The 27,486-nt window shown below is 51.0% G+C and overlaps 1 protein-coding gene across 1 annotated transcript in view; it reads left to right on the top strand.

The window, feature by feature from the left end:
- Nucleotides 1-27,486, top strand: part of GALNT10 (polypeptide N-acetylgalactosaminyltransferase 10) — a 194,576-nt gene that overhangs the window by 155,573 nt on the left and 11,517 nt on the right. Inside the window, exons 6-7 of the mRNA XM_036240790.1 lie at nucleotides 3,278-3,461; nucleotides 8,640-8,757. Coding sequence (XP_036096683.1) covers nucleotides 3,278-3,461; nucleotides 8,640-8,757 — 302 coding nt within the window. The remainder of the gene's footprint in view (nucleotides 1-3,277; nucleotides 3,462-8,639; nucleotides 8,758-27,486) is intronic.

The following is a 27,486-nucleotide window of genomic DNA, read 5'->3' as shown; positions in this document are numbered from 1 at the left end:
CATCTCACAGAGGAGGCTGAGACTCAGAGGGGAAGTGACTTGCCCAGAGTCACGCAGCACATGCATCGCTAGTGACATGACCACTCCCCAGATTACTTCAGGTGTTCTTAGAACGCAAGCCAAGGCTGTCTCCCGCTAAGAGGCAGACTGTGAAGGGACATCGCCCTATCAACTTGGAACGGTTACCATTCACTGCACTGCTGCTATGAGCCAGGAAGGTTGCAAGCATTATCTCGAAGTCTCACAAAACTATGCCAGGCCGAAAGTGTCCCCATTTTATAGTAGAAAAACTGAAGTTCAGAGATACTGAATGACTCACTTATTCCCTTGGGCTGCAAGTGTCAAAGTCACCATCTGTCTGGCTCCAGAGTCTGTTTTTCATGATTCCACATTGCCTCCCTAAATTGATTTTTTCTTTGGCGGGTTTTTGACAACTGTCAGGGATGGGCCATAGATGGAGGGCAGTGTGATCCGGGCGCTGTCCACCGTAGCCTTGCGGACAGAGGGAGACACAGGGTTGCTGGCGTCTCATGGCTGATTGGAGAACCATGCCTGAACCCTGAGGAGTTCAGCTTTGATAAAGGCAGGGAGCTGGGCTGCCTTTGAGATGGGGCGTCAGGCCAGGGATGGCGATGGAGGCCGACTGGGGAAGAGTTATCAACCAGAGAGAGAGGTGAACCCCTCAGAAGTGGATGGGTATGCCCCCCATAACAGACAGCTTAGGGAGCAAAGAGGACTGAGGTTCAGGGCAAACTTGAGCATGCATCAGAATCACCTGGAAGACTTGTTAAAACACAGAGTGCTGGGCCCCACCTCCAAGTTTCCAGTTCAGAAGGTACAGGGTGAGGCCTGAGAAGCTGCATTTTTTCTTTTTTCAATCCTCACCTGAGGACATTTTTGTATTTATCTTCTGCTAGAGTGGGAGGGAGAGAGAGAGGAAGAAAGAGAGAGAGAAACATCAGTGTGAGAGAGACACATCAAGGGGTCGCCACCCACACAACCCCAACTGGGGCTGGGGACAAACTACAACCGAGGTACATGCCCCTAGTGGGAACCGAACCCGGGACTCTCCGGTCTGCGGGCTGATGCTCTAACCGCTGAGCCAAACCAGCCAGGGCGGAAGCTGCATTTCTAACCAGCTCCCCTGTGATGCCAGTGCTGCTGGTCCAAGATCCACACTTTGAGGAGCGCTGCTTAGGCCACTATTCAGAGGTGAGGACGGAAAGTAAAATCCACAGTTAAATGGGCCAGCCCAGCAAGGTGTGTTCTCACACAGATCAGCATGGAACTTCAGTGTCAGATTAGGTGCTTCTGACTCCAAGGGTCCAGGACCCCACTGGGTCAGGAAAAGGATATAACCCAGATTTGCTGGTAAACTGTTGATTTAATTAAACCACGAGGGCTGCATCTGCCTCTCATTACTGAAAGAGAACAAAAAGTAAAAAAGACTCACCATAAATCGCCCAATTGATAGTCCTGAAGGAACAACCATTTGTTGGGTCATTCGGTGACTCATAAAGAGAATGGAGTGGTGGGGCAGGAAGCCGAGCCGGTCGTCTAAATAGCCCTTAACTCTGTTTCTATGGAAATATATGAGGGTAATTTTCATAATCTGCAGACAGACATGGAAGAAGCATTCCCCTCTCTCTCTCTCTCTCTCTCTCTCTCTCTCTCTCTCTCTCTTTTTTTCTTTTTGCAATAGAAATGTGAACCAGTGGTGTAGATTTAAAAGTCTGCCCTGCTAATATGATCAGCAGACAGAGCACATTATGGCTTTTGTGTCTGAAACCATTAACACCTCTGTGCACAGCTCATTCTGCCTTCTTCGGAGAGCAAGCATCTCTGAGTGAGGATTCAGCACACCAGAGGAAAACCACTGTTGATCATCATTTCCTCCATCATCATCATCATCATCATCATCATCATCATCATGGCTCTGCTAGTCTCCTAGCTTTTTAGGCCACATCCCCATTTGAATTTGATGGTTACGTGATAGAACAGGCAGACAAGGCATCATTATCGATCCACATCTTGCAAATGAGAAAACTGATGGGCACAGAGAATGAGGGAGATGCTCAGCCTTCCAGCGCCTGCTTCTGGGCTCCTTACAGCAACGCTGGTCGAAGACAGTGTCGGGAGTGCTGATCGCCCGCTAGGCAGCGTGGCCCCAGTGTCGTGGCCCCATTGTCCCACTCAGTCTTCAGAGACCCCATGAGATAGGTGCTGTCTTCCTTCATTTTGTTGGCAAGGAAGCAGAGATTGAAAGGAGGCATCAGATAACCTTTCCCAAGGTTGTGCTGCTACTAGGTGACAGAACCAGGATTCGAACCTGGGCATTCTGTCCCCAGGTGAGCACAGCCTCCCTGGTGCAGCCCTTGACCCCGTACCTCTCGCGGTCAGCTGGCACCCAGGAGATCACTCTGCCCTCAGCCCAAACCCTCCCTGGAAGTGAGAGCCCCTGAAAGGCCATCAACAATTAGGAGGGAAGGCCCTTCTCTACCTCTTTCCCTGGAGAAGGTTCTGCTTCGTTAAGAATTCCCAGGGGGCCCAGCCGGTGTGGCTGAGTGGTTGAGCGTCACCCATGCACCAAGAGGTTGCTGGTTCAATTCCCGGTGAGGACACATGCCCAGGTTGTAGACCAAATCCCCAGTGGGGGGCATGCAGTAGGCAGCCATTCGATGTTCTCTCTCATCGATGTTTCTGTCTCTCCCGCTCCCTTCCCCTCTCTCTTTCTAAAATCAGTAAAGAAAAAAGAAATTTTTTTTTAAGAAGAATCTGCAGGGAGCCTGTCACAAGGCTGATGTGCCTCCACCCTCAGAGATTCCAGTTCACTGGGTCTGGGTTGGGGAGGAGTAAACACGCCCCACGTGGCAGCTGCCGACCTGCTCTGACCCTACCAGGCTCCCCATTCCAAGTCTTGAACTTGACTCCTTGCCCAGAGCCACCTGGCACCCCAGCACAGTCCACTCGTCCCTTGTGGCAGATCATCTGCCCCAACAGCTCACAGGCACCCCCGGAGGCGAATGCTGGGGCTTGGAGGCGTTAGTTGTGTAGCTGGCCCACGGCCCTGTCCTAGGCTTCAGGACTGGGATGGGAGCCCTGGTTCGTCTTGCTTCAAGCCTGCACCCTCCCTATCTCTCCAGGATTCTCAAGCTCAAGTGTTCAGAGAAATCACCCAGGGAACACATTAAAAATGCAAATAAGCTGCAGAACAGGGTCATGCACTTAGCTGCTCCCCCAGCCTGCCTCCCTAACGGGCATCTTTTGGCTCCTTCAGACCGCATTGCTCGGAACCGCAAGACCATCGTGTGCCCGATGATCGACGTGATTGACCACGACGACTTCCGGTACGAGACCCAGGCAGGGGATGCCATGCGGGGCGCCTTTGACTGGGAGATGTATTATAAGCGGATCCCGATCCCTCCAGAACTGCAGAAGGCTGACCCCAGTGACCCATTTGAGTAAGTATGAGCGACCAGCTGGTCTCAGTGGCTGACCCAGTGATCCCCCAACACACACAACTACCACCTCCCCAACAGTCCAGGCAGAGGGTCCGGGGCAGATGTCCCCAACCAGAAGCACAGCCCATCCCAGCTTGTCACAGAGCCTCAGCTCATGGACCACCAAGCTGGTCCTCTCTTCCCTGCCCACCTCTACGCAGTTGCCAACGTTGCCCGCGGGGCTGAGCAGAGTTGCTCGTGGTCCCTCCCTCAGGCCCGGCACCAGGTGTAATCATCATCGTCATTATCGCCACCACTCATTGAACACTTTCTAAGTGCCGATAACTGCATGCTGAGCACGTTACAGCCTGATCATCTTTAACTCTCTCGACTGTTATTTAAATTATGCACGTTTTCTGATGTGGACATCAAGGTTGCAGGCAGTCTAGCAACTTGCCTGGGTCACACAGCCAGGAGGTGACAAAGGCTGGATACACTCGCAGGTCTGTTTGCCCCGGAGCCAGGTGTCCCATCATTCTGTTACGCCCTTTGGACGTGTTAGGGAAACAACAGCTTGTCCACGGTGGAAGTTGGGGGGAGTGGACTGGACTCATAGCATCCAAGAATGTGAAAGCGAGAAGGAACCCATAGGCCATGGACTCCAGCCCCTTACGGAGGTGGAGGCTGAGGCCCCCCGGGGTACACAGTGAGTGAGTGGCTGAGCCAGAAACAGAGCCCAGGCCCTCTCTGGTGCCCACGCTCTGGGAAGGGTCTTTTCTCACACCGTGGGCTCTGCAGCTGCCATGTGGGCCACTCTGGCTCTCCTGCCGGAGACGTGGAGATCTTTGGCTACGAGGCCAAAGTCCAGGCTCCCCTGCTGGGTTCGTTTCCCAACTGCTGCAGTAATAAGTTACCGCAAACTTACTGGCTTCCAAAAACCCACAAGTCAATTCTCTGAAGGTGCCGGAGGTCAGAAATCTGAAGTGAGCCCTTCTGGGCTAAAGTCAGTGTCGGCCAGGCTGCCTTGCCTGCGGACACTCCGGAGGAGGGCGCGTTTTCCGCTCCGCAGGCTGCTCCCACTCTTCAGCTCAGGGCCCCTCTTTCACCTTCAGAGTCAGCAGGCATCATAGCAGCTTCCAGTCCCCCAATTTCCCCTCCCATGTCCCCACAGCCCTTCCCCCTCTCCCCACATCTCTCCTTCCCCATCCCTATCTCTGTGTCTCGCCCTTCTCAGCCCCTCCCCCATCTCTCTCCCTCTCTTCTTCCGGCATCACATCTCCTCTGACTGCCTCCTGCTTTCACTCATAAGGACCCTGTGATCCCATCGGGCCCCAGGATAACCTCCCATCTCAAGACCTTAATCACATTTGGAAAGTCCCTTTGCTGTGTAGGGTAACAGGTGCCAGGAATAGGGCGTTGACTTCTCGGGGGCAGCATTATTCTGTGCCACACCCCACAGTGGACACCGGCTTCTCTGTGCCCCGCCGTCCCCACCTGAGAAAGGGGCTGTTGGCAGCGCAGCCGTCTTCCTGGGCACGGCGCGCACCCGGGGGTCCTGGAGGGAGCCCCTAATGCGGTGGGCCCCGCGAAGGGTCAGGGGTGGGCAGAGGTGGGCCTCCCTGAGGCGGTGGAAGGTGGCTGGGGTGACGGAGCAGCATGAGCCGGGGGGGAGGGCATGAGCAGAGCCCCTGCGCCTCTCTAGGGGGTCAGGCTTTTGTCCTCCTGACCCCCTGTGTCCTCAACATGGTCAGACACTAGTATGAGAGCCCTTCCTAGTCCAAGGCAGAGAGTAAATGACACTTGCCCAAGATGACACATCGCAGAGGCTGAGGTCAGAGTGGGCTGCCCCGGGAAATGGAGTTTCCAAGGTAACCAAAACCCCCTTCACGGTTCGACCCTTTGCCGTGAGCCGATTCCTAGATCCTAAGATTTGAAAGGTGCCTAAGGCTGGGTCTCGGCCCCTCCGTCCTCCTTGCAGGATGCGGAGAGGTGCCTGCAGGGCCTGCGGCACAGCAGAGGCCCAGCCAGTTTCCTCCGGGGCCTCAGTCCCCTCGCCTGGCTGCTGAAGGGTGGCCCAGCCCCAGCGCAGTGGCTGTCAACCCTGGTGTCCACTGGCACCACGTGGGGAAGGGACTAAAAAACAAAACAAAAAACCCACTTAGGCCCTCCCAGACCCACTGCATCAGGGTCTGGGAGTGAGATCTGGACATTTGACGCCACCAGGTGATCCTGAGGTGTGGCCAAGGTCAAGCGCACTGGCCTGGAGGTTTCCTGGGGAAGGGTTCCTCCTCTTTATCCTCCGATGCCTCCAGAAGTCTCCTGTGTCACACCTGGACAGAGCCAGGGCAGAGGCCGCAGGAGAAATCCTGGTCCTTTTCTGCACACCTCCTCACGGTGCACGACAGGCAGTCCGTAGGCACACGCGGTGTGATGCTGTTGGAAAACTCCGGGCTGCCTGGCATGGTTCGCAGCTCGCCCACTCCCTGTGTGCCCTTGAGCGAAGTATGTAGCGTTTCTGAAGTTCAGATTCCTCCATCTGAAAAGGGGGCTAGTAGCAGGGCTTCGTGACAGCTGGCGATAACGCTGGTGAAGTGAGAGGCGCCCACTAGACACTCAGAATCGTCGTTATTGCAGAACGTGGACCGGGCCGCAGGAGAGGCCTTCCGGAGCCAAAGCCGCAAGCGTCCCAAACGCCTTAAGGCCCATAGCCTGCCAGTTGTGAGGTGGCTCCTAATTCAGCAGCTCCTCAGCCCCTGCCCCAGCTTCCACCTGGGCTGATTTTCATGTGCAGAGTCTTGGGTTTGATTTCTCATGACACACGGGGCCTGTAACACTCTGCCCCTCCATGCAGTGTATTTAAGGCTCCAGCCAGAAAACCCAAACCCCACAACCTTCAGAAGACACAGGAGAGTTGATACCATTGACACCTTATTTTCTTCTAGTCCTGGATATTTTCAGAAATGCAGTAGCAAGGTGAGCCAGGAAGTGTCGCCAGAGGGGCGCGGTGTAGACGGGAAGTAGCCAGAGGCGGTGAGCGCCGCCCAGCAGAAATACAATGCAAGCTGCCTGTGTGCTTTTTTTTTTTTTAATTTATTTTTCTTTATTGATTTTAGAGAGAGAGGGAGAGGGAGAGAGATAGAAACATCGATGAGAGAGAACATCAATTGGCCGCCTCCTGCACGCCCCCCACTGGGAAGTGGGCCCACAACCTGGGCATGTGCCCTGACTGGGAATCAAACAGGTGACCTCTTGGTGCATGGGTCGACGCTCAACCACTGAGCCACCCCGGCCGGGCTCTGCCTATGTGCTTTTAAATTTCCTAGTAGCCACATAAAAATGGTAAAGAGAAGCAGGTAGAATTTATTTTGTTCATATATTTTGTATGCCTAAAGGGTTCTCATTTTAGCATGTAACCAACACTTTGAAATCGTTAACGAGATCTTTTATGTCCTTTTCTGAGAAATCCGCTGTGTCCTACACGTCCAGCACACCTCAGCCCAGACCAGCCACATTTCAAGCGCTCAGCCACCACATGTGGCCGTGGCTGCCGTAGCCGGCCACGCAGGACCCAGCGGGTCCGTCCTTCACCGAAGGGCCCACGCTGGTTACGGAGAGCTGAGCTTGCCGTGAGGGTTTTCCCATTTCTGACTCCCTGTCCTTTTCACTCCTCACCTGCCTCTCGACTGCTCCCCCCTGACAGGAGGCAGCACGCTGTGGCCGTGCGTGGCACGGGGTGTGGCAGATCACAGCTTCCAGTCCTGCTCAGTGGCGGTGAGGCCTTGAGCAAGCTGCCTGTCTGTATCCTGATTTCTACGTGTGTGAAATGGGATCGTAATGATGAGGCCTACCTCACGTGGTCGCCGTGAGGAGTGACGTCATTGTACTGATCAGTTAATCCAGCGCAACACCTGGGATAGTCAAGCCCTCAGTACAGAGTCAAGGGGACCCCCTTTGAAAGGAACCCCTCCTGTGCTGTCAGGGCCCGTCTGCTATGGGGAGCTTGGATGTGTGTGGGTTAACCGAGTTCTTTTTAAACCGGTTCGCTCCCTGGACCCTTGCAGTCCCCGAGGCCGAGAGGGCCGTGGCGGTTGCTGCTGGGATGCGTTTTCAGTTTGAAGGGGGTTCTCCAGTGGAGCCAGACAAGGCCGCGCTGAGAGAGTTTACACGGCAAACTGGTGACCCCCTGCCGTTGCTGGCCCAGGTGAGGCACCATGGAGACTGGGGCAGGTCTCTGCAGGTTACCCCATGGGCTTGGCACGATGCCATACTGACTTACTGCTCCCCGTGGCCCCCCAAAATTTATCATCTGTGTTTTTTTCTCCTGTTTTCTCCTGAGGGCCTTCCCCTCCCCCAAGTTCCCACTTATCCAAACCCACCTCAAATGCCACTCCTCTGAGCATCCTTCCTTGACTCTTGCCCCAGCCTCCCCCGTTTACTCCAAAACCTGGAGGCAGACACCCCCTCCTTTCGTGGTCCTGTAGTGCTGTCTGCACCTTCCAGAGGCCCTTATTGCACCCACCTGTCCTCTGGATCTTCTGTCCGGAGGTAGCTGTCCGCCACACTGGCACCCCTCGTCCCCGTCCAGCTGGTTTACCTCCAGGTGCCTCCAGCCTCTGCTTCCCAGCTGGCACTCGGCGAGCAGCCGAAGACAGAACGAGCGAGTGGGGCGCGTCGTAGCCCGCGTCACTGAGAGATCAGACTGGCTTCTGTGAGCCGCCAGCAGACAAGTGTCTGTGCCGACAGTCCTCGAACGAGTGTCTGAAAACACGGGTTCCTAGGCTCCATCCCCCAGGGTGTTTTGCAGTCTGGGGTAGGACCCAGGGAGCTGTGTGCTTTTTCATCTCTAAGTCATTCCACAGCCTAGACAGGCTTGGAAAGACCTGATGCAGACCACTCAGCCAGTGGGAGGGCTGGAGAGAGATGATGCAGTGCAATGCCCAGGGGAGAAAGTACTGTGATTTCATTTCACAAGTATTCTTTGGTGTTAAGCAGGTAAAGGAACTTTGGTTCCACTTGGTTAAAGTGTAGCATTTATGAAGGGAAGTGTAGGCAAGGAAGAAAAAAGCCCGGGCCCCGGCTCGGGAGGGCCTTGGATTCACCGGCTCGACAGGTGGCTCTGCTCAGGGACAGCGAGGAGCACTGTCCGAGGACAGCAGTGTGGGGGCCACGCCTTTACACCACACTCTTCTTCCCTGACAGGTCTCCAGTGATGGCCGGCGGGCTGTTCGCCGTGGATCGGAAGTGGTTCTGGGTGCTGGGCGGGTACGACCCAGGCCTGGAGATCTGGGGAGGGGAGCAGTATGAAATCTCATTCAAGGTGAGCCACCCCGGAAGCCCCTTCTCCCTGGCACCCGTCCTGGCAGGCTGCCTGCCTAGTGTCTCTCTGGGTCCCGAGGGCTGGAGGCCTCAGAGCTCCCAAGGTGAAGGGGTCACGTTCTCCCTTTATTTGTGGGGCTCTGTGTTGATCTCAGGTGAACAACATGTCCGTCTGAGGGGAAGGTTAGCCGGTCCTGTGCCCCTGTGGTCAGCCAGGACTTGCTTCTCACATCCCCAAAACCCCTAGTGAGGCGTGTCCCCAGCTCCCGAGGGATGGCCGTGGCACTGGCCTGGGCCAAGCCCTGTGAGTATACAGCTCTGAGTCAAGCACCAACTTATGCAAAGGACCATTGTCACACACAGCGGTTAAGCTCGGTGCTGCCGTCAGGTTGCCCAGGTGAGGTCCCAGCGCCACCACGTCCTGCCAGCTGTGTGAGCCTGGCCAAGGGTGTGATGATCCAGGGTTTAGTGATACTTTAATCCTCACAGGGTTGTCGAGAGGACTAAATGAGCCCATGCTTGTTAGATGCTTCTCAACAAATATCTTCAAAGATTGTTTTCATTACCTTCGTCATCACTCTCGGTCTGTACAGCCCCGGCTGAGGTGGGCGGAACTGGGGAACATAAACTCTTCATTAGCAAGAGAACAACTGAGAAGTCCATTGAAACATTATGTTTGTTTCACCTCCAGAGTTCTGCAGTTCTCTCCCAAAAGGGGACCAGCCCCCTCAATAAAGCAAAGTAATAAACAGGGGTGATACTCAAAATATTTTTTTAATTACTTAATTTATTTTTGTTACAGATGTTTCTCCTTTTCCCCCACTGATTCCCCTCTCCCCCTCCCTCCCTGCCCTGTCCTCAGCTCTGTTGTCCATGTCCATTGCTCATGCATACATGCATATAAGTTCTGTGGTTTATCTCTCCCCCACCACCACCTCTTCTGGGGATTGTCAGTCTGTACCCCACTTCCACGTCTCTGGGACTACCCCATTCCTCAGACTGTTATGTTCATTATATTCCACAAATGAGTGAGATCATATGATACTTGTCTTTCTCTGTTTGGCTTGTTTCGCTTAGGATAATACTTTCCAGGTCCCTCCATGTAGTCGCAAAAGTAAGAGATCTTTCTTTCTTACAGCTGCATAGCTCCATTGTGTATATGTACCACTGCTTTTTTATCCATTCGTCTACTGATGGACACTTGGACTGTTTCCAGATCTTAGCTATTGTAAATAGTGCTGCTACAAATATGGGGATACGTATATTCTTTGTGATTGGTGTTTCAGGCTTCTTGGGGTATATTCCTAGAAGTGGGATCACTGGGTCAAATGGAAGTTCAATTTTTAATTTTTTGAGGTCACACCATAGTGTTTTCCACAGTGGCTGCACCAGTCTGCATTCCCACCAGCAGTGTACTAGAGTCCCCTTTTCTCCACACCCTCGCCAACACTTGTTGTTTGATGATTTGTTGATGGTGGCCATTCTGACAGGTGTGAGGTGATACCTCATTGTTGTTTTAATTTGCATCTCTCTGATGATTAGTGATGTTGAGCATTTCTTCATATGTCTCTTAGCCATTTGTATGTCCTGTTTGGAGAGGTGTCTATTTAGTTCCCTGCCCATTTTTTAATTGGGTTCTTTGTCTTCCTTTGGTTGAGTTGTATGAGCACTCTATATATATTGGAAATTAACCCCTTATCTGATATATCATTGGCAATTATGCTCTCCCATACGGTGGGTAGCCTTTCCGTTTTGATGATTGTATCTTTCACTGTGCAGAAGCTTTTGAGTTTGATGTAGTCCCATGTGTTCATTTTCTCCTTTGTTTCTATTGCCTTAGGTGATGTACCAGTGAAAATTCTGCTGCGTTTGATGTCTGAAATTTTGTTGCCTACAGTTTCCTCTAGGATTTTTATGGATTCATGAGTCACATTTAAGTCTTTTATCCATTTTGAGTTTATTCTTGTGTAGGGTGTAAGTTGATGGTCTAGTTTCATTTTTTTGCATGTAGTGTCCAACTTTCCCAACACCATTTATTAAAGAGGCTGTCCTTACTCCACTGTATGCTCTTGCCACCTTCGTCAAATATTAATTGAGCATATTGCCTTGGGTCCATTTCTGGGTTCTCTGTTCTGTTCCACTGGTCTATATGCCTGTTCTTGTGCCAGTACCAGGCTGTTTTGATTACGGTGGCTTTGTAGTATAACCTGAAATCTGGTAATGTGATCCCGCCAAATTTGTTCTTCTTTTTCAAGATTGCTGTGGCTATTCGAGGTCTTTTTTGGTTCCATATGAACTTTTGAAGTATTTGTTCTAATTCTGTGAAGTATGCCGTTGGCATTTTGATGGGGATTGCATTGAATCTATAGATTGCTTTGGGTAGTATGGACAATTTAATGATGTTAATTCTTCCAGTCCATGAACAGGGTTTGTGCTTCCACTTTTTTATATCTTCCTCTATTTCTTTTTTCAATGACCTGTAGTTTTCTGCAAATAGGTCCTTTATTTCTTTGGTTAAGTTTATTCCTAGGTATCTTAATTTTTTTGCCGCAGTGGTAAATGGAATTGTTTTCTTAGTTTCTCTTTCTGTGAGTTCATCATTGGTGTATAAGAATGCCATCGATTTCTTGACGTTAATTTTGTATCCTGCTACTTTTCCAAATTCATTTATTAAATCTAGTAAATTTTTTATGGAGTCTTTGGGTTTTCTACATATAGTATCATGTCATCTGCAAATAATGACAGTTTCACTTCCTCCTTTCCAATTTGGATCCCTTTTATTTTTTCTTTCTGTCTCATTGCTCACAAATACTTTGCTAGTGTTTTGTTCAGGATTTTGGCATTTATGTTCATCAGGGATATTGGCCTGTAGTTTTCTTCCAGTACTATGTTAAATAAGAGTGGCAAAAGTGGGCATCCTTGCCTTGTTCCTATTCTTAAGGGAAATGCTTTTAGTTTTGCCCATTGAGTATGATATTGGCTGTAGGTCTTCCATATATGGCCTTTATTATGTCGAGATATAATCCCTCTATTTCCACATTGCTGAGCATTTTTATCAGAAGTGGATGCTGGATTTTGTTGAATGCTTTTTTGGCATCTATTGATATGATCATGTGGTTCTTATTCTTCATTTTATTTCTGTAGTGTATCACATTTATTGATTTGCAAATATTGTACCAGCTTTGCATCCCTGGGATGAATCCCACTTGGTCATGGTGGATAATTTTTTTGGTGTATTGCTGGATCCGATTTGCTAGTATTTTGTTTAGGATTTTGGCATCTATGTTCATCAGGAATAATGGCCTGTAGTTTTCTTTCTTTGTAGTGTCTTTTTCTGGTTTTGGAATTAGAATTATGCTGGCCTCATAAAACGAATTTGGAAGTCTTCCTTCTTCTTGAATTTTTTGAAATAGTTTAAGGAGAATGGGTGTTCTTTGAATGTTCGGTAAAACTCCCCCGTGAAGCCATCCGGGCCTGGGCTTCTGTTTGCTGGGAGAGTCTTGATTACATCTTCAATTTCTTCTGTTGTTATTGGTCTGTTCCATTTTCTATCTCTTCCTGGTCCAGTTTTGGTAGACTATGTGTTTCGAGAAATTTGTCCATTTTGCTTAGATTGTCGAATTTGTTGCCATATAATTGTTCATGGTAGTATTTCTGTGGTGTTAGTTGTTACTTCTCCTCTTTCATTTCTGATTTTGTGTATTTGGGTTCTCTCTCTTTGTTTCTTGGTGAGTCTAGCTAAGGGTCCATCAATCTTGTTTATCTTTTTTAAAAACCAGCTCTTTGTTTCATTGATCCTTTGAATTGTTTTTTTAGACTCTATGTCGTTTATTTTTGCTCTGATCTTTACTATTTCCTTCCTTCTACTTGCTCTAGGTTTTTTTTGTTTGTTTTTTGTTTGTTTGCTCTCTATTTCTTTAAGTTGTGAGGTTAGATAGTCTATTAGAGATTTTTCTTGTTTTTTGAGGTAGGCCTGTAGTGCTTTGAACTTCCCTCTCAGGACTGCTTTCGCTGCATCCCATAGATTTTGTGTTGTTGTGTCTTCATTTTCATTGGTTTCCAGGAAGTTTTAAATTTCTTTCTTGATCTCCTCGGTAATCCATTCATTGTTTAATAACATGCTATTTAGCTTCCATGTGTTCAAATGTCTTTACATGTTCTTGTTGCAATTGATTTCTAGTTTCATGCCATTGTGATCTGAGAAGATGCTTGATATGATTTCAGTCTTCTTGAACTTGTAGAGACTTAGTTTGTGTCCTAACATGTGGTCTATCTTTGAGAATGTTCCATGTGCACTTGAGAAGAATGTGAATTCTGTAGTTTTGGAGTGTAATTCTCTGTAGATATCTATTAACTCCATTTGGTCTAGTGCTTCATTTAGAGTCTCTGTTTCCTTGCTAATTTTTTGTCTAGAGGATCTATCCAGTGATGTCAGCAAGGTGTTGAAGTCCCCTGCTATGATTGTATTGCTATTGATTTCTCCTTTGAAGTCCTCCAGAAGATTTTTAATATATTTTGGTGCTCCTATATTGGGTGCATATGTGTTTATCAGGGTTATATCTTCCTGTTGGATAGATCCTTTCAATATTATGTAGTGGCCTTCTTTGTCTTTAGTTATGGCCTTCATTTTGAAATCTATTTTATCAGCTATGAGTATTGCTACCCCCGCTTTTTTTTTCCTTTCCGTTTGCTTGGAAGATTTTTTTCCATCCCTTCACTTTCAACCTATGTGAGTCTTTTGTTGTGAGGTGGGTCTCTTGTAAACAACATATAGATGAGTCATGCTTTCTTATCCAATCAGCTACTCTGTGTCTTTTTATGGGAGCATTCAATCCATTTACATTTAAGGTGATTATTGATATGTACTTATTTATTGCCATTTTTGTTTAGTGTGGTTATATTTTTCTTCCTATTTTTCCTGCTAATTACAGCAGTCCTTTTAACATTTCTTGCAGTGTTGGTTTGGTGCTAATGTATTCCCTTAGCATTTTTTGTCTGGGAAGTTCTTTATTTGACCTTCTATTTTGAATGATAGCCTTGCTGGGTAAGAGTAGTCTTGGATTCAGATCCTTGATTACCTCATGCCATTCCCTTCTGGCCTGTAGTGTTTCTGTTGAGAAGTCAGCTGAAAGCCTTATGGGGTTTCCTTTGTAGGTAACCTGTTGCTTTTCTCTTGCTGTTTTTAGGATTCTCTCTTTGTCTTTAATTTTTGGCAGTTTGATTACTATGTGTCTTGGTGTGGGCCTGTTTGGGTTCTTCTTACTTGGGGCTCTCTGTGCTGCTTGAACTTGAATGTCTTCTTTCTTCACCAAATTAGGGAAGTTTTCTGTCACTATTTCTTCAAATATATTCTCTAACCCTTGCTCATTTTCTTCTTCGGGGACTCCTATGATGCGAATGTTATTACGTTTAGAGTTGTCCCACAGTTCTCTTAAGCTGTCTTCCTGTTTTTTAATTATTTTTTTCTTTTGGTTTTCTGATTGGTTGATTTTTTTCCTACCCTATCTTCTAATTCACTGATCCGGTCCTCAGCTTCCTCTACTCTGCTATTTAGACTTTCCAATGTGTTTTTTATTTCTGATATGTCATTCTTCATTTCTTCTTGGTGGTTTTTAATTTCCAACTGGTTGATTTCCAACATTTTGATGTCTTTACTCATGGTGCTCATGTCCTTACACATGCTGTTGAGCTTCCTTAAGATCATGGCTCTGAATTCTAGTTCTGTGAACTTCCTTAACTGCACCTCATTTATCTCATCTTCGGTAGAGGTCTCTTGTTCTTTCATTTGGCTTTTATTTCTGTGTTTCACCATTTTGGCTATCACAGTGGGCTTTGGAGCCTGCCAAATTTTCCCTGTGGTTGTTGGTGTTCTGCTGTTTGTGGCTCCCTCTCCTGGGTTTAGATGACGCAGGGAGGACCCACATTAAACACCACTGTCAAGTCTTACTTTCCTGGTTAGAGTTGCTAGCCCAGGGAATGGTACTTGTCCTCTAGCATTTTTGCCTGGAGGCTATTAGTAGCGGTCACCTGAAGAACCTTGGTTTTTGAGTTTAATGAAAAACTTCCTCAGGTGCTCAGTGTAAGAGGATTTCCCAAGGGTGGGGCAGATGCTGGTTGATAATGGGCCTCAAATAGCATTTCAATGGCCACCGGGTGGGGTTGAGTCTCCAAGGGAGGGGCCGCAGCCTCTCCCCAAGACCCTGGGAAGGAGTAAAATGACCATAGTCCTGTGTGGCTGCAACTCAGCAAAAGTTCTGAGCACCCTCCAAATCCCGAGTGTCCCCACACAGTTCCAGTCCAGCCTGCCCTCCCTCTGCTGGAGCCCAAGTTGAGTGGCTGCTGCTAATTTAGCCTCTGTCCCAGCTGTGTGCTGTGGAGCCGCTTGGGACTTAACCTGAGGGCGCCACTCACAGCTAAGGCCGTAGCTCCCGGCCGAGGCTGCAGCAGCTCCCAGCCAAGGCCGCAGCACCTAGCCGAGGGCACAGCTCCCAGCCGAGGGCGCAGTCCCAGCCTAGGCGGCCGCAGCTCCCGGCTCCCTCTTGCGGCTTCGCAAGCCTACCAGGATTGAGTCAGTGTCCCTGGTTATGTGGTCCTCCAAGCTGCTTTTCATTTGCCTTTTCCTGACGATTTGTCTTTATTTTTGTTGTAATTCCAGTTTGGTCCTGGGAGACGGTCTGTGTAGCTCCATTCACTCTGCCGCCATTTTCAGTCTCCCCGATATTCAAAATATTTAACAACCAATGACACAAGCACCAGCAAGTGGGAGCAGGTACTGGCTATAAACAGCTGTGCGTCCACTCTGGTGTGCCACAGCTGGGTTTTGGCCCTGGTCACAGCCAGCAGGACCCTGTGCCAGCCCTTCCCACGTGTTGGCATATTTGATCCTCACACCAGCCCTAGTAGGGTGGTATCATTATTACACCCATGGCACAGGGAGGCCGGTGGGGCTCCAGCCAAGGCCCCGTACGGTTAGAAGTAGCAGGGCCAGGACTGCCTGACTGCAAAGCCCAGGCTCTGACCTGCCATGTTTCATGGGACCTGAGGGAAGGGCACTTGAGAGAACAACCAGCCTGAGAAATTGACCGCAGTCTCTCACTTTATCTTCTCAGTTTCTGCCTCCTCCTAGTGTTATTCTTAATTTACTGGAGTTTCTGCAGCCCCTCAGTGAATTAATAGCTGTCTAAGGCAGAAAGAGCAAATAGGTTTTCTCTCCCAGGTAACTGATCCTTTGCTGGGGGCTGCCCCAGTCATGTGTTAACATGTATTCTGAGACTGCATCCGAGCTTCTCAGAAAAAGAGTGGTGATTGATTAGTGATGTCTGCCGTGGGTGCAGGTCTGGAGAGTGGTGTCGTGTTTAGTATCCCTAGCCCATGCAATCTAGTTTTCCAAATGATGCATCCTTATGGGTACAGTGAGATCACACACAAGGAATCAGAGGAGTTGTAACTTCACAGTTCCTCGATTGTCACTTAAACAAATTGATTTATGAAGTTTGCTGCCAAGTTTGTTCCCAGAAATGGGCACATCGGTGTTCTGAGTTCTCACCAGAATGTGAACTTCATCAGGGTAGGGACCTTTGTGTGTTTCACTTACTGCTGTATCCCAGTGACCAGAAGGACTGTCTGACCCAGAGAAAACTCTTAGTAAATATTTGTTGGTTGAATACTCAGAGCAAGTTGGCGCTGGCGAGAACCAGCCTCCTTGGACAAGAAGTCCTCCTTCAGAAACTCACTTTGGAGACTAGGGAGAAAGATTTGCCCAAAGGAATTCCTAAACCCAAAATGATTTCATTCTGGATATTTTTTAAAGGCCCATCTAATGATGCTCATCAGGCGATTGCAGCACTACAAATGGCATTTTTCTCCACACAGTTTATTTACAAAAGACTCGGTAATGGAACCATTTTGGGAGTCTCTCATCTGGGAGGGGGAGGGGGCTGGCTTCTGCTTCACGGGATCCAGTTGTGTCCTTCAGCCCCAAGGGGAAAGAAGACGGTGTAATGGGAGGCTCCCCGTCCGGAAGGGACTTTCCTCCTTCGGCTTTCTCTCTCCCGGCTTTGAGAGCGTGAGTTCCCGGAGCCCGGAACAGCCCGTCTGCCAGCGCATCGTCTCCGAGCCCCCGTGGACAGCCTGCCACGGCGCTGAGGGTCAGGGGAGCTCATTCATCGCTGCCGACGCCTCCTGTTTCAGCCAGAGCGGGGCATTTGCGAAGGGCCAAATTCCCAGTGATTTATGTCTGCTAGGATCCCTCTCCTTCTTGGTGAAAACAGTCTGGTCTGAAATACTGAGTGTATTTTCAGAAATTAAGATAAATTGATACGTGCCATCAGCACCAATGGATTAATAATTTGGCTCCAATTCTAGACTAGACCATCTATCCTGATGGGAAAACCCCAGAAAAAAATGCGCTAAAGGCTTTAAATTTCTAGATGAGTCACTGATCCTTTTTTTCCCCTCTTTCTCATTCTCTCTCTCTCTCTCTCTCAGCCAGCAGAGATTTTTCTTTCCAAAAGGCACACACTACCACAGTTCTGCATGGTGGTTAGATAAATTTTAATTCTATAGCCTGGCCTACACCTAAGTCCATGAGCCTGGCCCCTGCTTAATTCTCCATCTTCCCCCTTGTCCGCATATCCTATTGTTAGTCTGGACTCTTGATTACAGGGAAAAATCCTAGTCAATCTGATTTAAGCAAAAAATCAGATTGATTGGCCCCCACAGCTGGAATTCCGTGGTAGAACTCCAGGCCGGGCTGGGTCCAGGGACCAGCTCGTCTCACTCGGTCTCTGTCTCTCAGCCCCTGGCCCGGCGCTCAGGTGTTGGCCGCCTGCCCCAGCAGGCTTTCTCTCTGTGGAAACTCTCAGCAGCCCCATGGAGAGGGAGTTTCCCTCTCCCACTGTTGCTGCACAAGTCCCCAAATTGTGTCTCATTGGCCTGCCGGTTTTTCCTATCCCTGAGCAATGTTCTCATTGGTCAGCTACAGTCACATGTCCATCCTTGAACCAGGAAGATGGGGATGGATGTGAGGCGAGGCGAACATAGATGTCCACCTCCCCCAGCCAAGCAGAACTGCTCACAAGCCCCAGGCCCGTCTTCGGAGCACACACTGCTCGCTCTTCCTGAAATGCCTTTCCTTAGTCTGGCCAACCCTCACCCAGCCTCCAGGCTCAGCTCATGTGGACGGCCTCCTCCCAGCCGTGCCCGAGCTCCCCGGGCGATCAGGGGCCGCCCAACGCCACTCCCAGCGTGGCTTCAAGTGCCTCGTGCTGACATGACCCAAGGATGGGCCTGGCTTCCCCACTGGGCTCTGAGCTCCCAGGAGGCAGGAAGTGGGTCTGCCCCATCTCTGTACCCAATGTCTTGCCCATAATAGGAGTTTTAAATAACTGTTAGTGGCTTTAACTCCTATCTGATAAAACTACTTTCACCCTGCCCTTCCCAGACTTACAGCGCCCTCTTTGGGTAAAGGCGGCGTGTGTAGGAAAGGCACCGGCTTCTCTGCTCTGCTCTCCCTCCACCTGGGCACGATCGCTTTACCTCTCAGGCCCTCACATCCCACATGGTGCTGATATATTTTTCCTTCCTACCCCACAAGACAGGCTTAAATAAGGCCTCTGGGGAAAGCCCTTTGACTTGCACAGGGGTGAGAGTAGAGTGGGTTAGAGGTGGCGGCGGCAGGGGGCAGAAAGGGGACAGCACAGTGTCCCCAGGAGGCCAGGTTAGGGTATCTTCAGCTCTGAGATCCAGAAGAGAAGTGTCCACAGGACAACATGGCCAAGCTGGTGTAAGAAAGATCTGGGCTCACCCTGGCCAGTTTGGCTCAGTGGTTAGAGCATCGGCCCGGGGACCAAAGAGTCGCAGGTTCGTTCCAGTCAAGGGTACATACCTCGGTTGCGGTTTGGTCCCCGGCCCTGGTTGGGGTCATGCAGGAGGCAGCCAACTGATGTGTCTCTCACATCGATGTTTCTCTCTCTCTCTTCCTCCCTCCCACTCTGTTGGAAGATAAATGGAAAAATATCCTCAGGTGAAGATTAAAAAGAAAAGAAAGATGTGGGCTTTGGGGTGGTATAAGTGAAGATCTCTTTTGTTGATAGCAGTCAGGCAAAATCTGTAACATTTCACAGCAAGCACATTCTTTGACCCAAAATTCCGTGCCCAGGCGTTTATCTAAGAGACAGCGCACAGAAGAGCAAAGACGTGGGCGGAAGCTGTGTATGGAAGTGCTGCTTACAATAGGGGAAGACTGCAGATGACCCAAATGGACGTCCTTGGGGGATAAAGAAGGGGGAGCACATCCCAGCGATGGAATATTGTACAGACCATGACGCTGGTTCAACGTGTACTTCAGGATGGTGCGAAGCAGTAAGCTTCAGGAGAGAGGCTCTGCAGATGCTAGAATGCGGTCTGTCCTCGGGCTGGCGGCCGGCTGTCCGAGACTCTCCCGTGGGGCTGGGCAGCGGCGAGCACGGCTCCCGCCAGCCACACACACGCTCACAAGGACCCTCCACAGGGCGTTCACCGCCTTAGGTGATTCTGCCCAGCTATAGGCTAATGCCAGTGTTCTGAGCACGTTTAAGGTAGGCCACGCTATGCTGTGATGTGTGGCATATCAGTTTCTGTAACGTTGAATGCATTCATAAGTACATATCACTTCTATAATTTTTAAAAATTACATTTTTTTTTAACTAAGAAGGGAAAAAATGTAGGTGTTTCAGCTCTCTGGGCCCATCCCCTCTCCGTGTATATATATTCCAATCCTTGGGACCATGGGCAAGTTCAGGGCTAAGATTCCCCGCAAGGCAGGCCTGGGGAGAAGGGAGTCCAGGGAGAGGCTGAGCCCCTGCGTGCATCTCTGCAGGGTCCGCCCTGGGAGGCAGAGGTGTGGGCCAGCACCCTGGAGACATGGAGATGGTCTGAGGGTCCCCTGGGCAGGCTCGGGAGAAAAGCCACATGCGGGGACGTGGGAGAGCCATGTTCCCCCGGAGGGAAACCCATCAGCTCTGAGTAGCTTCACAGGCCTCGTGCGAGTGAGTGGGGTTTGCACTGTTTGCATACAGGCCTTACCACTCCCACCCTGGGCAGGTTGAGAACAGAGATGCTTGCCCTGGCTGGTCTGGCTCAGCGGTAGAGCATTGGCCCGTGGCCCAATAAGTCTTGGGTTCGGTTCCAGTCAAGGGCATGTATCGCGGTTGCAGTTTGCCCCCCGCCCCGGTCGGGGTAGGGTCGTGCGGGAGGCAGTCAGTCGATGTATCCCTGTCACGTCGATGTTTCTCTTTCTCTCCCTCTCTCTCCCTCCCACTCTGTCTGGAGATAAATAGAAAAAGATCCTCAGGTAAGAATTAAAAAATAAATAAATAAAAAATACTCAGATTTTTTTTTCTATAAAACTCACAGCATCCTCAGGAGGATGAAGTGAAAATCAGGTGCATGAAAGAGGGGAAATGCACGTCAGAATCTGGTCAAAGGTGACACTGAGAGCTGATGCCCCGAGTGGTTAGGTGGCCAGGCCAGGGTCCCTTAGCTAGCAGGGGGCAGAGCCGGAGCTAAGTCCCAGCTGTCCTGACTCTGAGCCCAGGGCTTCCCCTGGTGGGAGGAGCGGAGGGAAGGTGGGCCCAGCCTAGAGAGGCCATTGCTACAAGTAGGGCCCAGAGTCGGGGCCGGCCCGAGGGGCTGAGTGGCCACACGTGAGGAGGAAATGATTTCCACAGGCCAGCCGGAGGGGCGGAGAGCGTCCCGGGCCATCATCCACACACTTGCATGGACAGGCCTTCCCCTCCTGTTCACTTCTCCTCCAGCCCAGCTGCAGCACCGCTGCCGGGACCTGGTGTACCTCCTTCGCTGGGCCGTCCGAGGGTCTCCGCTGCGCGCAGCGTTTTCCCCCCAGCCACGTGTGCCCAGACTTTCCAAGAGCCATCTGCCGGGAACAGGGAAGGCATTCTGCTCGGGCTCATCAAGCCGTCTGACAGTCCATGAGTGTCCCTGTGGGAGTCTGCCCTCCCACTGTGCCTCCAGGAAGATGGCTTAAAGGCCCGAGGGTCGCCCGTGCCGCATCACTCCCTAACTGCACCTGTCTCGTCCTGCCTGGCCTTCATCACTAAAAATGACAATAATTACTTCTTCAGGGGGTTGCTGTAAGAACGAAACAGGGTAAAACATGTATGTGGTCTGGAGCCAGGCACAGCGGAGGCATTTAGTAAGTGGCAGCTGTTCTGATCAGCCCTCGTGTTAGCTAGAACATCACAGGGTCAGGTACCTGGGCTTCATAATCAAATCACCTGGGTGATTGCGCAGGTTCATCAGCTAGTTGCTCTGTGACCTTGGGACAGTGACCTAACTCTCTGGACTTAATTTCTTCATCTGCAAAATGGGCACAGAATAGCCCTTACTTCATAGTGTGAGTGTGAGCATATTGGTCGAACTGTGTTAAAGCCTCAGCTCAGTGCTTGACACATAAAAGATCACTGAGTGGTCGCTGTCGAGGTCAGTGGTTGATGTGATCGGGCTGCGGTTGCAGGGAGGCAGGAGTGGAAAGAATTTGAGGATGGCAAGACAGAGGCCAACAGGCCTTGGCACCAGGTCCAGCCCTGGAACGAGCTCTCAGGGAGACCGTGGACAGCTCACCTGCCCCCTGCTGAACCTCCACCTCCTCATCTGCAAAGGGCACCGATAACCCCAAACTCAGGCACCTGTGTTGAGAGGACTGTGCACTGGTCGTTGAGGTGCAGCCGCAGATCAGCAGGACCAGCAGCACCTGGGAACGTGTTGGAAATGCACATTCTCAGGCCCCCACAGACCTGCTGGGTCAGACTCTCCAGGGGAGGGGTCAGTGGTTTCATTTGAACAAATTCTCCCGGTGATTCTGATGCTCACCCAAGGTTGAAAGTTGTGGCTGTTATGAATAGGCGGGGTCCTGTACAGAGAGGACGCTTAGGTTTGTGTGTGGAAGGGCCAATAAAATGGGGAGGTGGGTCAGTAGGTTGGCCAGCAGGTCCCAGCACCTTCACCCAGCTTTCTAGGCTCTGTGTCATGGAGTCATCGGGTCCACACTTGGCAGCCAGTTTCCATTTCATTTCTTCCAGCAGAGTTTTAGAGCAAGGCCGACCAAGGACTAGGCCATGTGTGAGTGTGTGTGTGAGTGAGTGTGTGAGTGTATGAATGTATGAGTGTGTGTTGAGTGTGAGTGTGCGTGTGTTGAGTGTGTGAGCGTGTGTGTGTGTGTGTGAGTGTGTGTTGAGTGTGAGTGCACATGTGTTGAGTGTGTGAGCATGTGTGTGAGTGTGAGTGTGTGAGTGAGTAAGTGAATGGGCTGCGTTGTTCATGGAAAGACAAGCACATGCCCGCGTGAGTGACTGCAGCTGGTTCCCAGCAGCAACCACACGTGGAGCCCAGGGGTGTGGAGAGGGCAGGTGGTGACCAGAACAGGTGACAGACAACCTTGACTGCAAGCTGAGGGTGAGCCCTTTGTTCTGCAGGCCCCGCGAGTGGAAGACCGCCATAGGGTCAGGACCAGGCTTTAGGAAGATTAAACCGGGAAGGTGCAGTCTCCCAGAGGCCTCAGACCGGCCCGGTTCTGGGAACCCAACCCTGATTCCCCCTGGGCTCTGCCGTGTGTGAGCTCAGGCCCTTGCGGGCCTTGGTCTCCTCACCTGCAATGGTGTGATGGTAGCTCCCCCCTGGGTGGCTGGGTGCACTGTGTTTCCAAATACAAGTCGAAACCTAAAGGATCCCACAACTGGACTGAATTTGTTGATTTTTTTTTTAAAAAAACCCTAGTATAAGGCACACTCCCCCCATTTTTTGGTCAAGTTGACTGAACACCTAAGGATATTATTGAAATAGTCAAATATTTAATTTATTAATTTAGATACACATGTGCTTAAAACCATATTATATAAAAGAATATATTAATTTAGAAGTAAATTCAAATGGTTTTTAAATATAGTAAAATTGGGGTTTTTTTGTTGTTTTTAACCCTTGCCTGAGGGTATTTTTCTATTTCTCTTCAGGTAGAGAGAGATGGAGAGAAAGGGAGAGAGAAAAACATCGAAATGAGAGGGACACGTGGACTGGTTGCCTCCCGCATGACCCCAACCAGTTACGGGGATGAACCACAACTGAGGTACGTGCCCTTGACTGGAATCGAACCCAGGACTCATTGGTCCACAGGCCAGTGCTCTACCGCTGAGCCAAACCGGCCAGGGCTAATACAGTAAAATTGTTTTTTCCTACTCTTTTTACCAACAGCACTCAGTAACCATTACAAACAGCACAAACTAGCAGGAGTGAGTCCTGTCCCCTGTTAAGTCTTCTGGAAACAGTATCTTGTTGTTCAGAACAAACTAATATATTCGAAATAACAGGAGTTTCTGGGAGACGTGGGTCTGGCGCCCCTCCTTTTCTGCGTGGCGAGCGTGCACGGCCGTGTCCCGGTAACACCAGATTGCCCAGCTCTCTGTGCTTTAGAATCACCTCCTTCCAGCCTCCACTGCCCTGCGAGGTGGGCACAACAATTCATCCTGTTTTGCAGATGAGGAAACCGAAACTTTCAGACTCACTACACTTGCCTAGGAGCTTGGATTAGACCTCAGTCCTAACTCAGGAACGGAGCTCATAACAGCTACCCTATGTTCCTCCTGGGCACACAGATAATGCAGAATAATCAGTGGCGATTATCACATTTCCCCAAAGTGCAACTGAGTAGGGTTTGAACTCCATTGGGGTCCTCAGCCAAGATGCCAACAGCAGACGGAGCTGATGGCTGTCTTCTCCCAGTGGGATGCTGTCCAGCTCCTGACTGGTGGCCAGGCAGCCGGTCCCCTGAGGGAGAGCGGTGTCTCCCCTCCCCCGCCCGCTCGCGGTTGCCCCCTCTGGACCGGCCCTTCCGCCCGCTCTCTCGTCCCCTTGTGCCTCCCTGGCGCGCATCGCCACGCGTCTCGTTCCTCCCCGGTTTAGGAGATAAGAGCAAGTAATTGTCTTTTATAGACACTGTAATGAAGCCTGTCATCACACAAAAGAAGCTTGCTAATAAAATAAATCAAAGCAGCAATGAAAAGGAATGGAGCAAGCTTCTACAGGGAGACTTGTGCTCGTCCAGGGGCTTGGTGCTTCCAGCGAGGCTTGTGGACGAGGGGCCCAGCACCGAGCTGCAGGCTGTGGACACGCCTTCCGGGGACAAGGCCCGGCAGGCAGGGGTGGCGTGGGGGCTGGGACGGGGCTGGACGGGGAGGCAGGCAAGAAAGCTGACAGCTGCCTGTATTTGTCACCGTCCACATGCGACAGGTCCCAGCCGGCACTGCCAACCCCCTGCTCGGCCACCAGCTGGACTCGTGCCGGTGTGTTACCTGGGCAGAGGAGAACACTCTGGGCACCTGGCCCCCAGTGGTGCCCTATGACTGAGCCCCCCCCGCCCCCCGGCCCTGGCATTCTCCTGGTCGGTTGCAGGTTCTGCCACCAACTCAGAAAAACCACTTCCTCTCTCTGAGCCTCAGTTTCTCCACTGGGGAAATTGGGCCAAAGGGCAAACGCCAGGTGAGGAGAGGGTGGCTCTCAGGTGAATGCCTTCAGTGAGGTCGCACAGCTGCCCGGGGTGGCGTTGGGACTGGGAGTGGTTTGTGCCCATCACCCCCGTGCCGTGGTTTTGTGGGTCTTGAATGGCTGCTGCCTCGGTTGTGAAGGAAGGGGGAGGGCCCTACAGGTACACAGGTAGGTGACCTGGGCCCTGAGCAGACCACAGGACCTGGCATCCAGAACCAGCTCTGACCAGCTCCCCAGCCCAGGGCGAGTCACCACACTCTATTTTGCCTCCAGCTTTTATCCTTGGAAGGAGAACCCCCTCTAGGACCCTGCCGTATAACCGGCGAACACCGTGGGCTGTTGACTGCTGTGTAGAGGCGTTCTGGGTAGCAGAGGGAGTCCTGAAGGGTTGGGCATGCCTCGCACTGCGCCCTTCCCAGGCTGCGCCGCTGCTCCCAGAGGACTCGGGAGTTTGCAACAGCTCTAGCTGAACAGGTGTCCTGTGCCTGTAAGGCAGTTCGTTTCCGAGCCAGCCGTCAGTGAAGCAGGGCCAGGGCCGGGGAGCCGTGGACTAAACCCATCCTCCAAAGCCAGGACTCCTCTGGGCTCTGGACATTCCTCTCAGCAGATCAAGGTCACCTTGGTCCCTAAGGAACCTTCAGGTTGGTGGCCAGTGTGGTCAGGGCCAAAGACAGCCGAGGTCACAGCACAGAAAAGGATTTGGAAGTTGATCATCTGTCTGCATTAAGGAAGGTTCCTTGCCAGGCAGAGCTGGAGACACAGCCTCGTTAGCTAATGCGAGTTTAATACGGAGTTGAGAGAGCTGGACGCCAGCCTAGCCAACTGCCCAGGAGACGTTCAAAAATAGAGCGGAGTAAGGTGTCCCCCACCTGCCCAGCACACTCCACCTCCCGAAAGGCAGGGGCAGCCCAGCAGCGTCCTGGGCAATATCCTCCAGACAAAAGCATCACCTCGACATCAATCACTTTGTATAAAAAGAAGAGTTATTGTTATGGGATCCTGGCGCCTGATCAATATCTCCTGCTTTGAAAATAAACTTCTTGGCTTGGCCTTGACATTAGTCTACCATCAGGAGCCCATTATCTCAAGACCAATGTTCTGTTCTATTGACTTGCTCGATTTTTTTTCTCCCCTTAGATCAGAATATAATTGCCTTTCTCCAGGCAGCACTTCCACTAATTGCAGCCCCGTGCATACACATCCCCTTGCGGAGCCCCGACAGAGTGCAGCTGGGGGTGGCTGGAGCGCAGAGCTGGCGGGGTCAGGGGACTGAGAGCCCTCAGGTGCGTGAGGCGGAAAGAAGAGGGGCCTTTCTAGAGCCCCTGAGTTAATCAAGACGTTCAACAAATCTCCAGTATCTCACTGAGCAGGTCAAGCTGACGAAGGCTCCTTTGCGCAGAATCGGCATTGGGGATGTACCCACTCCCACTCCATTCTACACATGAAGACTTTTGGTAACAGAATAATAATAATGTCCCGAATTTAACTATGTCCCACCATCGCCACAGCCCCCAAACCACAACCAAAACCATGAACCACAAACCAAAGCCACAGCTGCTCATACCTGCAGGAGCCTCCCAGGCCTTCCCTCCCCCAAGCTGGCACCTGCTGGCCATTCAGCACCATAGGCAGTCATCTTTGTGAGATAGAAACGGATTATGTTGTCTCCCTCACTGAAGACTTTCAGTGCAGACACCTTATTCTGCCTTTTCAGACCCTTACGATTGTCCCCACTCACCTCTCTGACCTTCCTTCCCATCACTTCTTCCTCTGCTCCCGGCCTCTGGTTGCTTTGTTCAGTGAGTATGCCAAGCCTGGCCCGACCTCAGGGCCTTTGCACTTGCTCTTCTCACCACCTGTTCTCTCACCACTCAGATCTTTATGTTGTGTTTACCTTCTCATCATGTCAGGCTTGCCTCAGATGTTCCCTGCTGGATGAGGCTTTCCCTGGCAGGTGTGGGAGGTGTAGCATCCATACAATGAGTCTGTCCAGGGACCTCACTTCGGCTTCCTTACAGCACACATCACCATCTGGAACAGTCTCCCTGTGTTAGTTACCTACTGCCACAGGGAAGAAATTATGCCCAAAGCATAGCATCTGAAAACAGTAATAAAGAGTTATCACTGGAAGCTGGTGTGGGGCAGGGCCTAGGGAGTGGCTTGGCTGGACAGTCCTGCCTGGGTCCGTCAGCCAGCACCGCAGGCTTGACGGGGCTGGGATCAGCTTCTGAGACGGCTCATCCCTGCGGCTGGCAGTTGGCACTGGCAGCAGGAGGCCTCATCTCACCACCTGGACCTCTCCACAGGGTCACTTGAGTGCCCCTAAAGCAAGTGACCCCAGGGGTAAGGTGGAAGCCTTATCACCTCTGCAGTATCCTATTGGTCACACAGTTCAGTCCTCATGTGGAAGGAACCCATTTGGAAGGGAACTGCATAGGGTGCAAACACGAGGAGGCGGGGCTCATTGGAAGGGCCATCTTCGAGCCTGTACCACACTCCCCCTGTGAAAGCAGGAGCCCGGCTGGCTTGTTCACCGCTGCGTGTGCCCAGCACAGGGTTTGGCATGTAGCAGATACTCCATAAATATTAGTCAAATGTATGAATGAATTATGGCGTATAACACGGCTGTGTCTGTGCCAGGTCTTGTGGTGAACACTTTACATGCACTGTGTCCCCCCCATTTAATCCTGTCAGATGAGAACACTGAGTCTCAGAGGAGTGGGTACCTCCATCACAGTCACAAAGCTGCTAAGTGGCGGAGGTAGGATTTGAACCCAGGACTGCCGAGGAGGGTCTGTTTAAGCTGGGCCCCTCAGTGGGTGTGAGTCAGTGTTGATTGTACTTATTAAGAATTTTCAAATTGCTGTCAGACTGACGTGCAGTCAAACTCAGCAGCTCTGTGATGCCAAGTAGAGAGGGAGACACAAGGAGGAACAGCGGGCCCCTCACTGCATCGATCCCGAGCGTACCGGGCTGCAGGGACAGGGCAGTGGCCTCCAGAATCTAATGCCACAGTCAGTAAATAGACAGTCTGTGTGCTACCCTGTCCCTTCTCATACCTGCGGCAGACCTCGCTGAGCGATCACCCAGTCTTTCCCACTCAGCCCCCGTGCCACCTTGGAACCCGTCTCGGCAGCACACCTCATCCCGTTGTTTGGAGTGCAGACCCTGGAGTCAGCTAAAGCTGAGTGTGAAT

This window comes from Molossus molossus, unplaced genomic scaffold (genome assembly GCF_014108415.1).
Source record: "Molossus molossus isolate mMolMol1 unplaced genomic scaffold, mMolMol1.p scaffold_m16_p_4, whole genome shotgun sequence".
Lineage (NCBI taxonomy): Eukaryota > Metazoa > Chordata > Mammalia > Chiroptera > Molossidae > Molossus > Molossus molossus.
The sequence above is the reverse complement of the archived record's forward strand: the minus strand, read 5'-3'. Positions and strand labels throughout refer to the sequence as shown.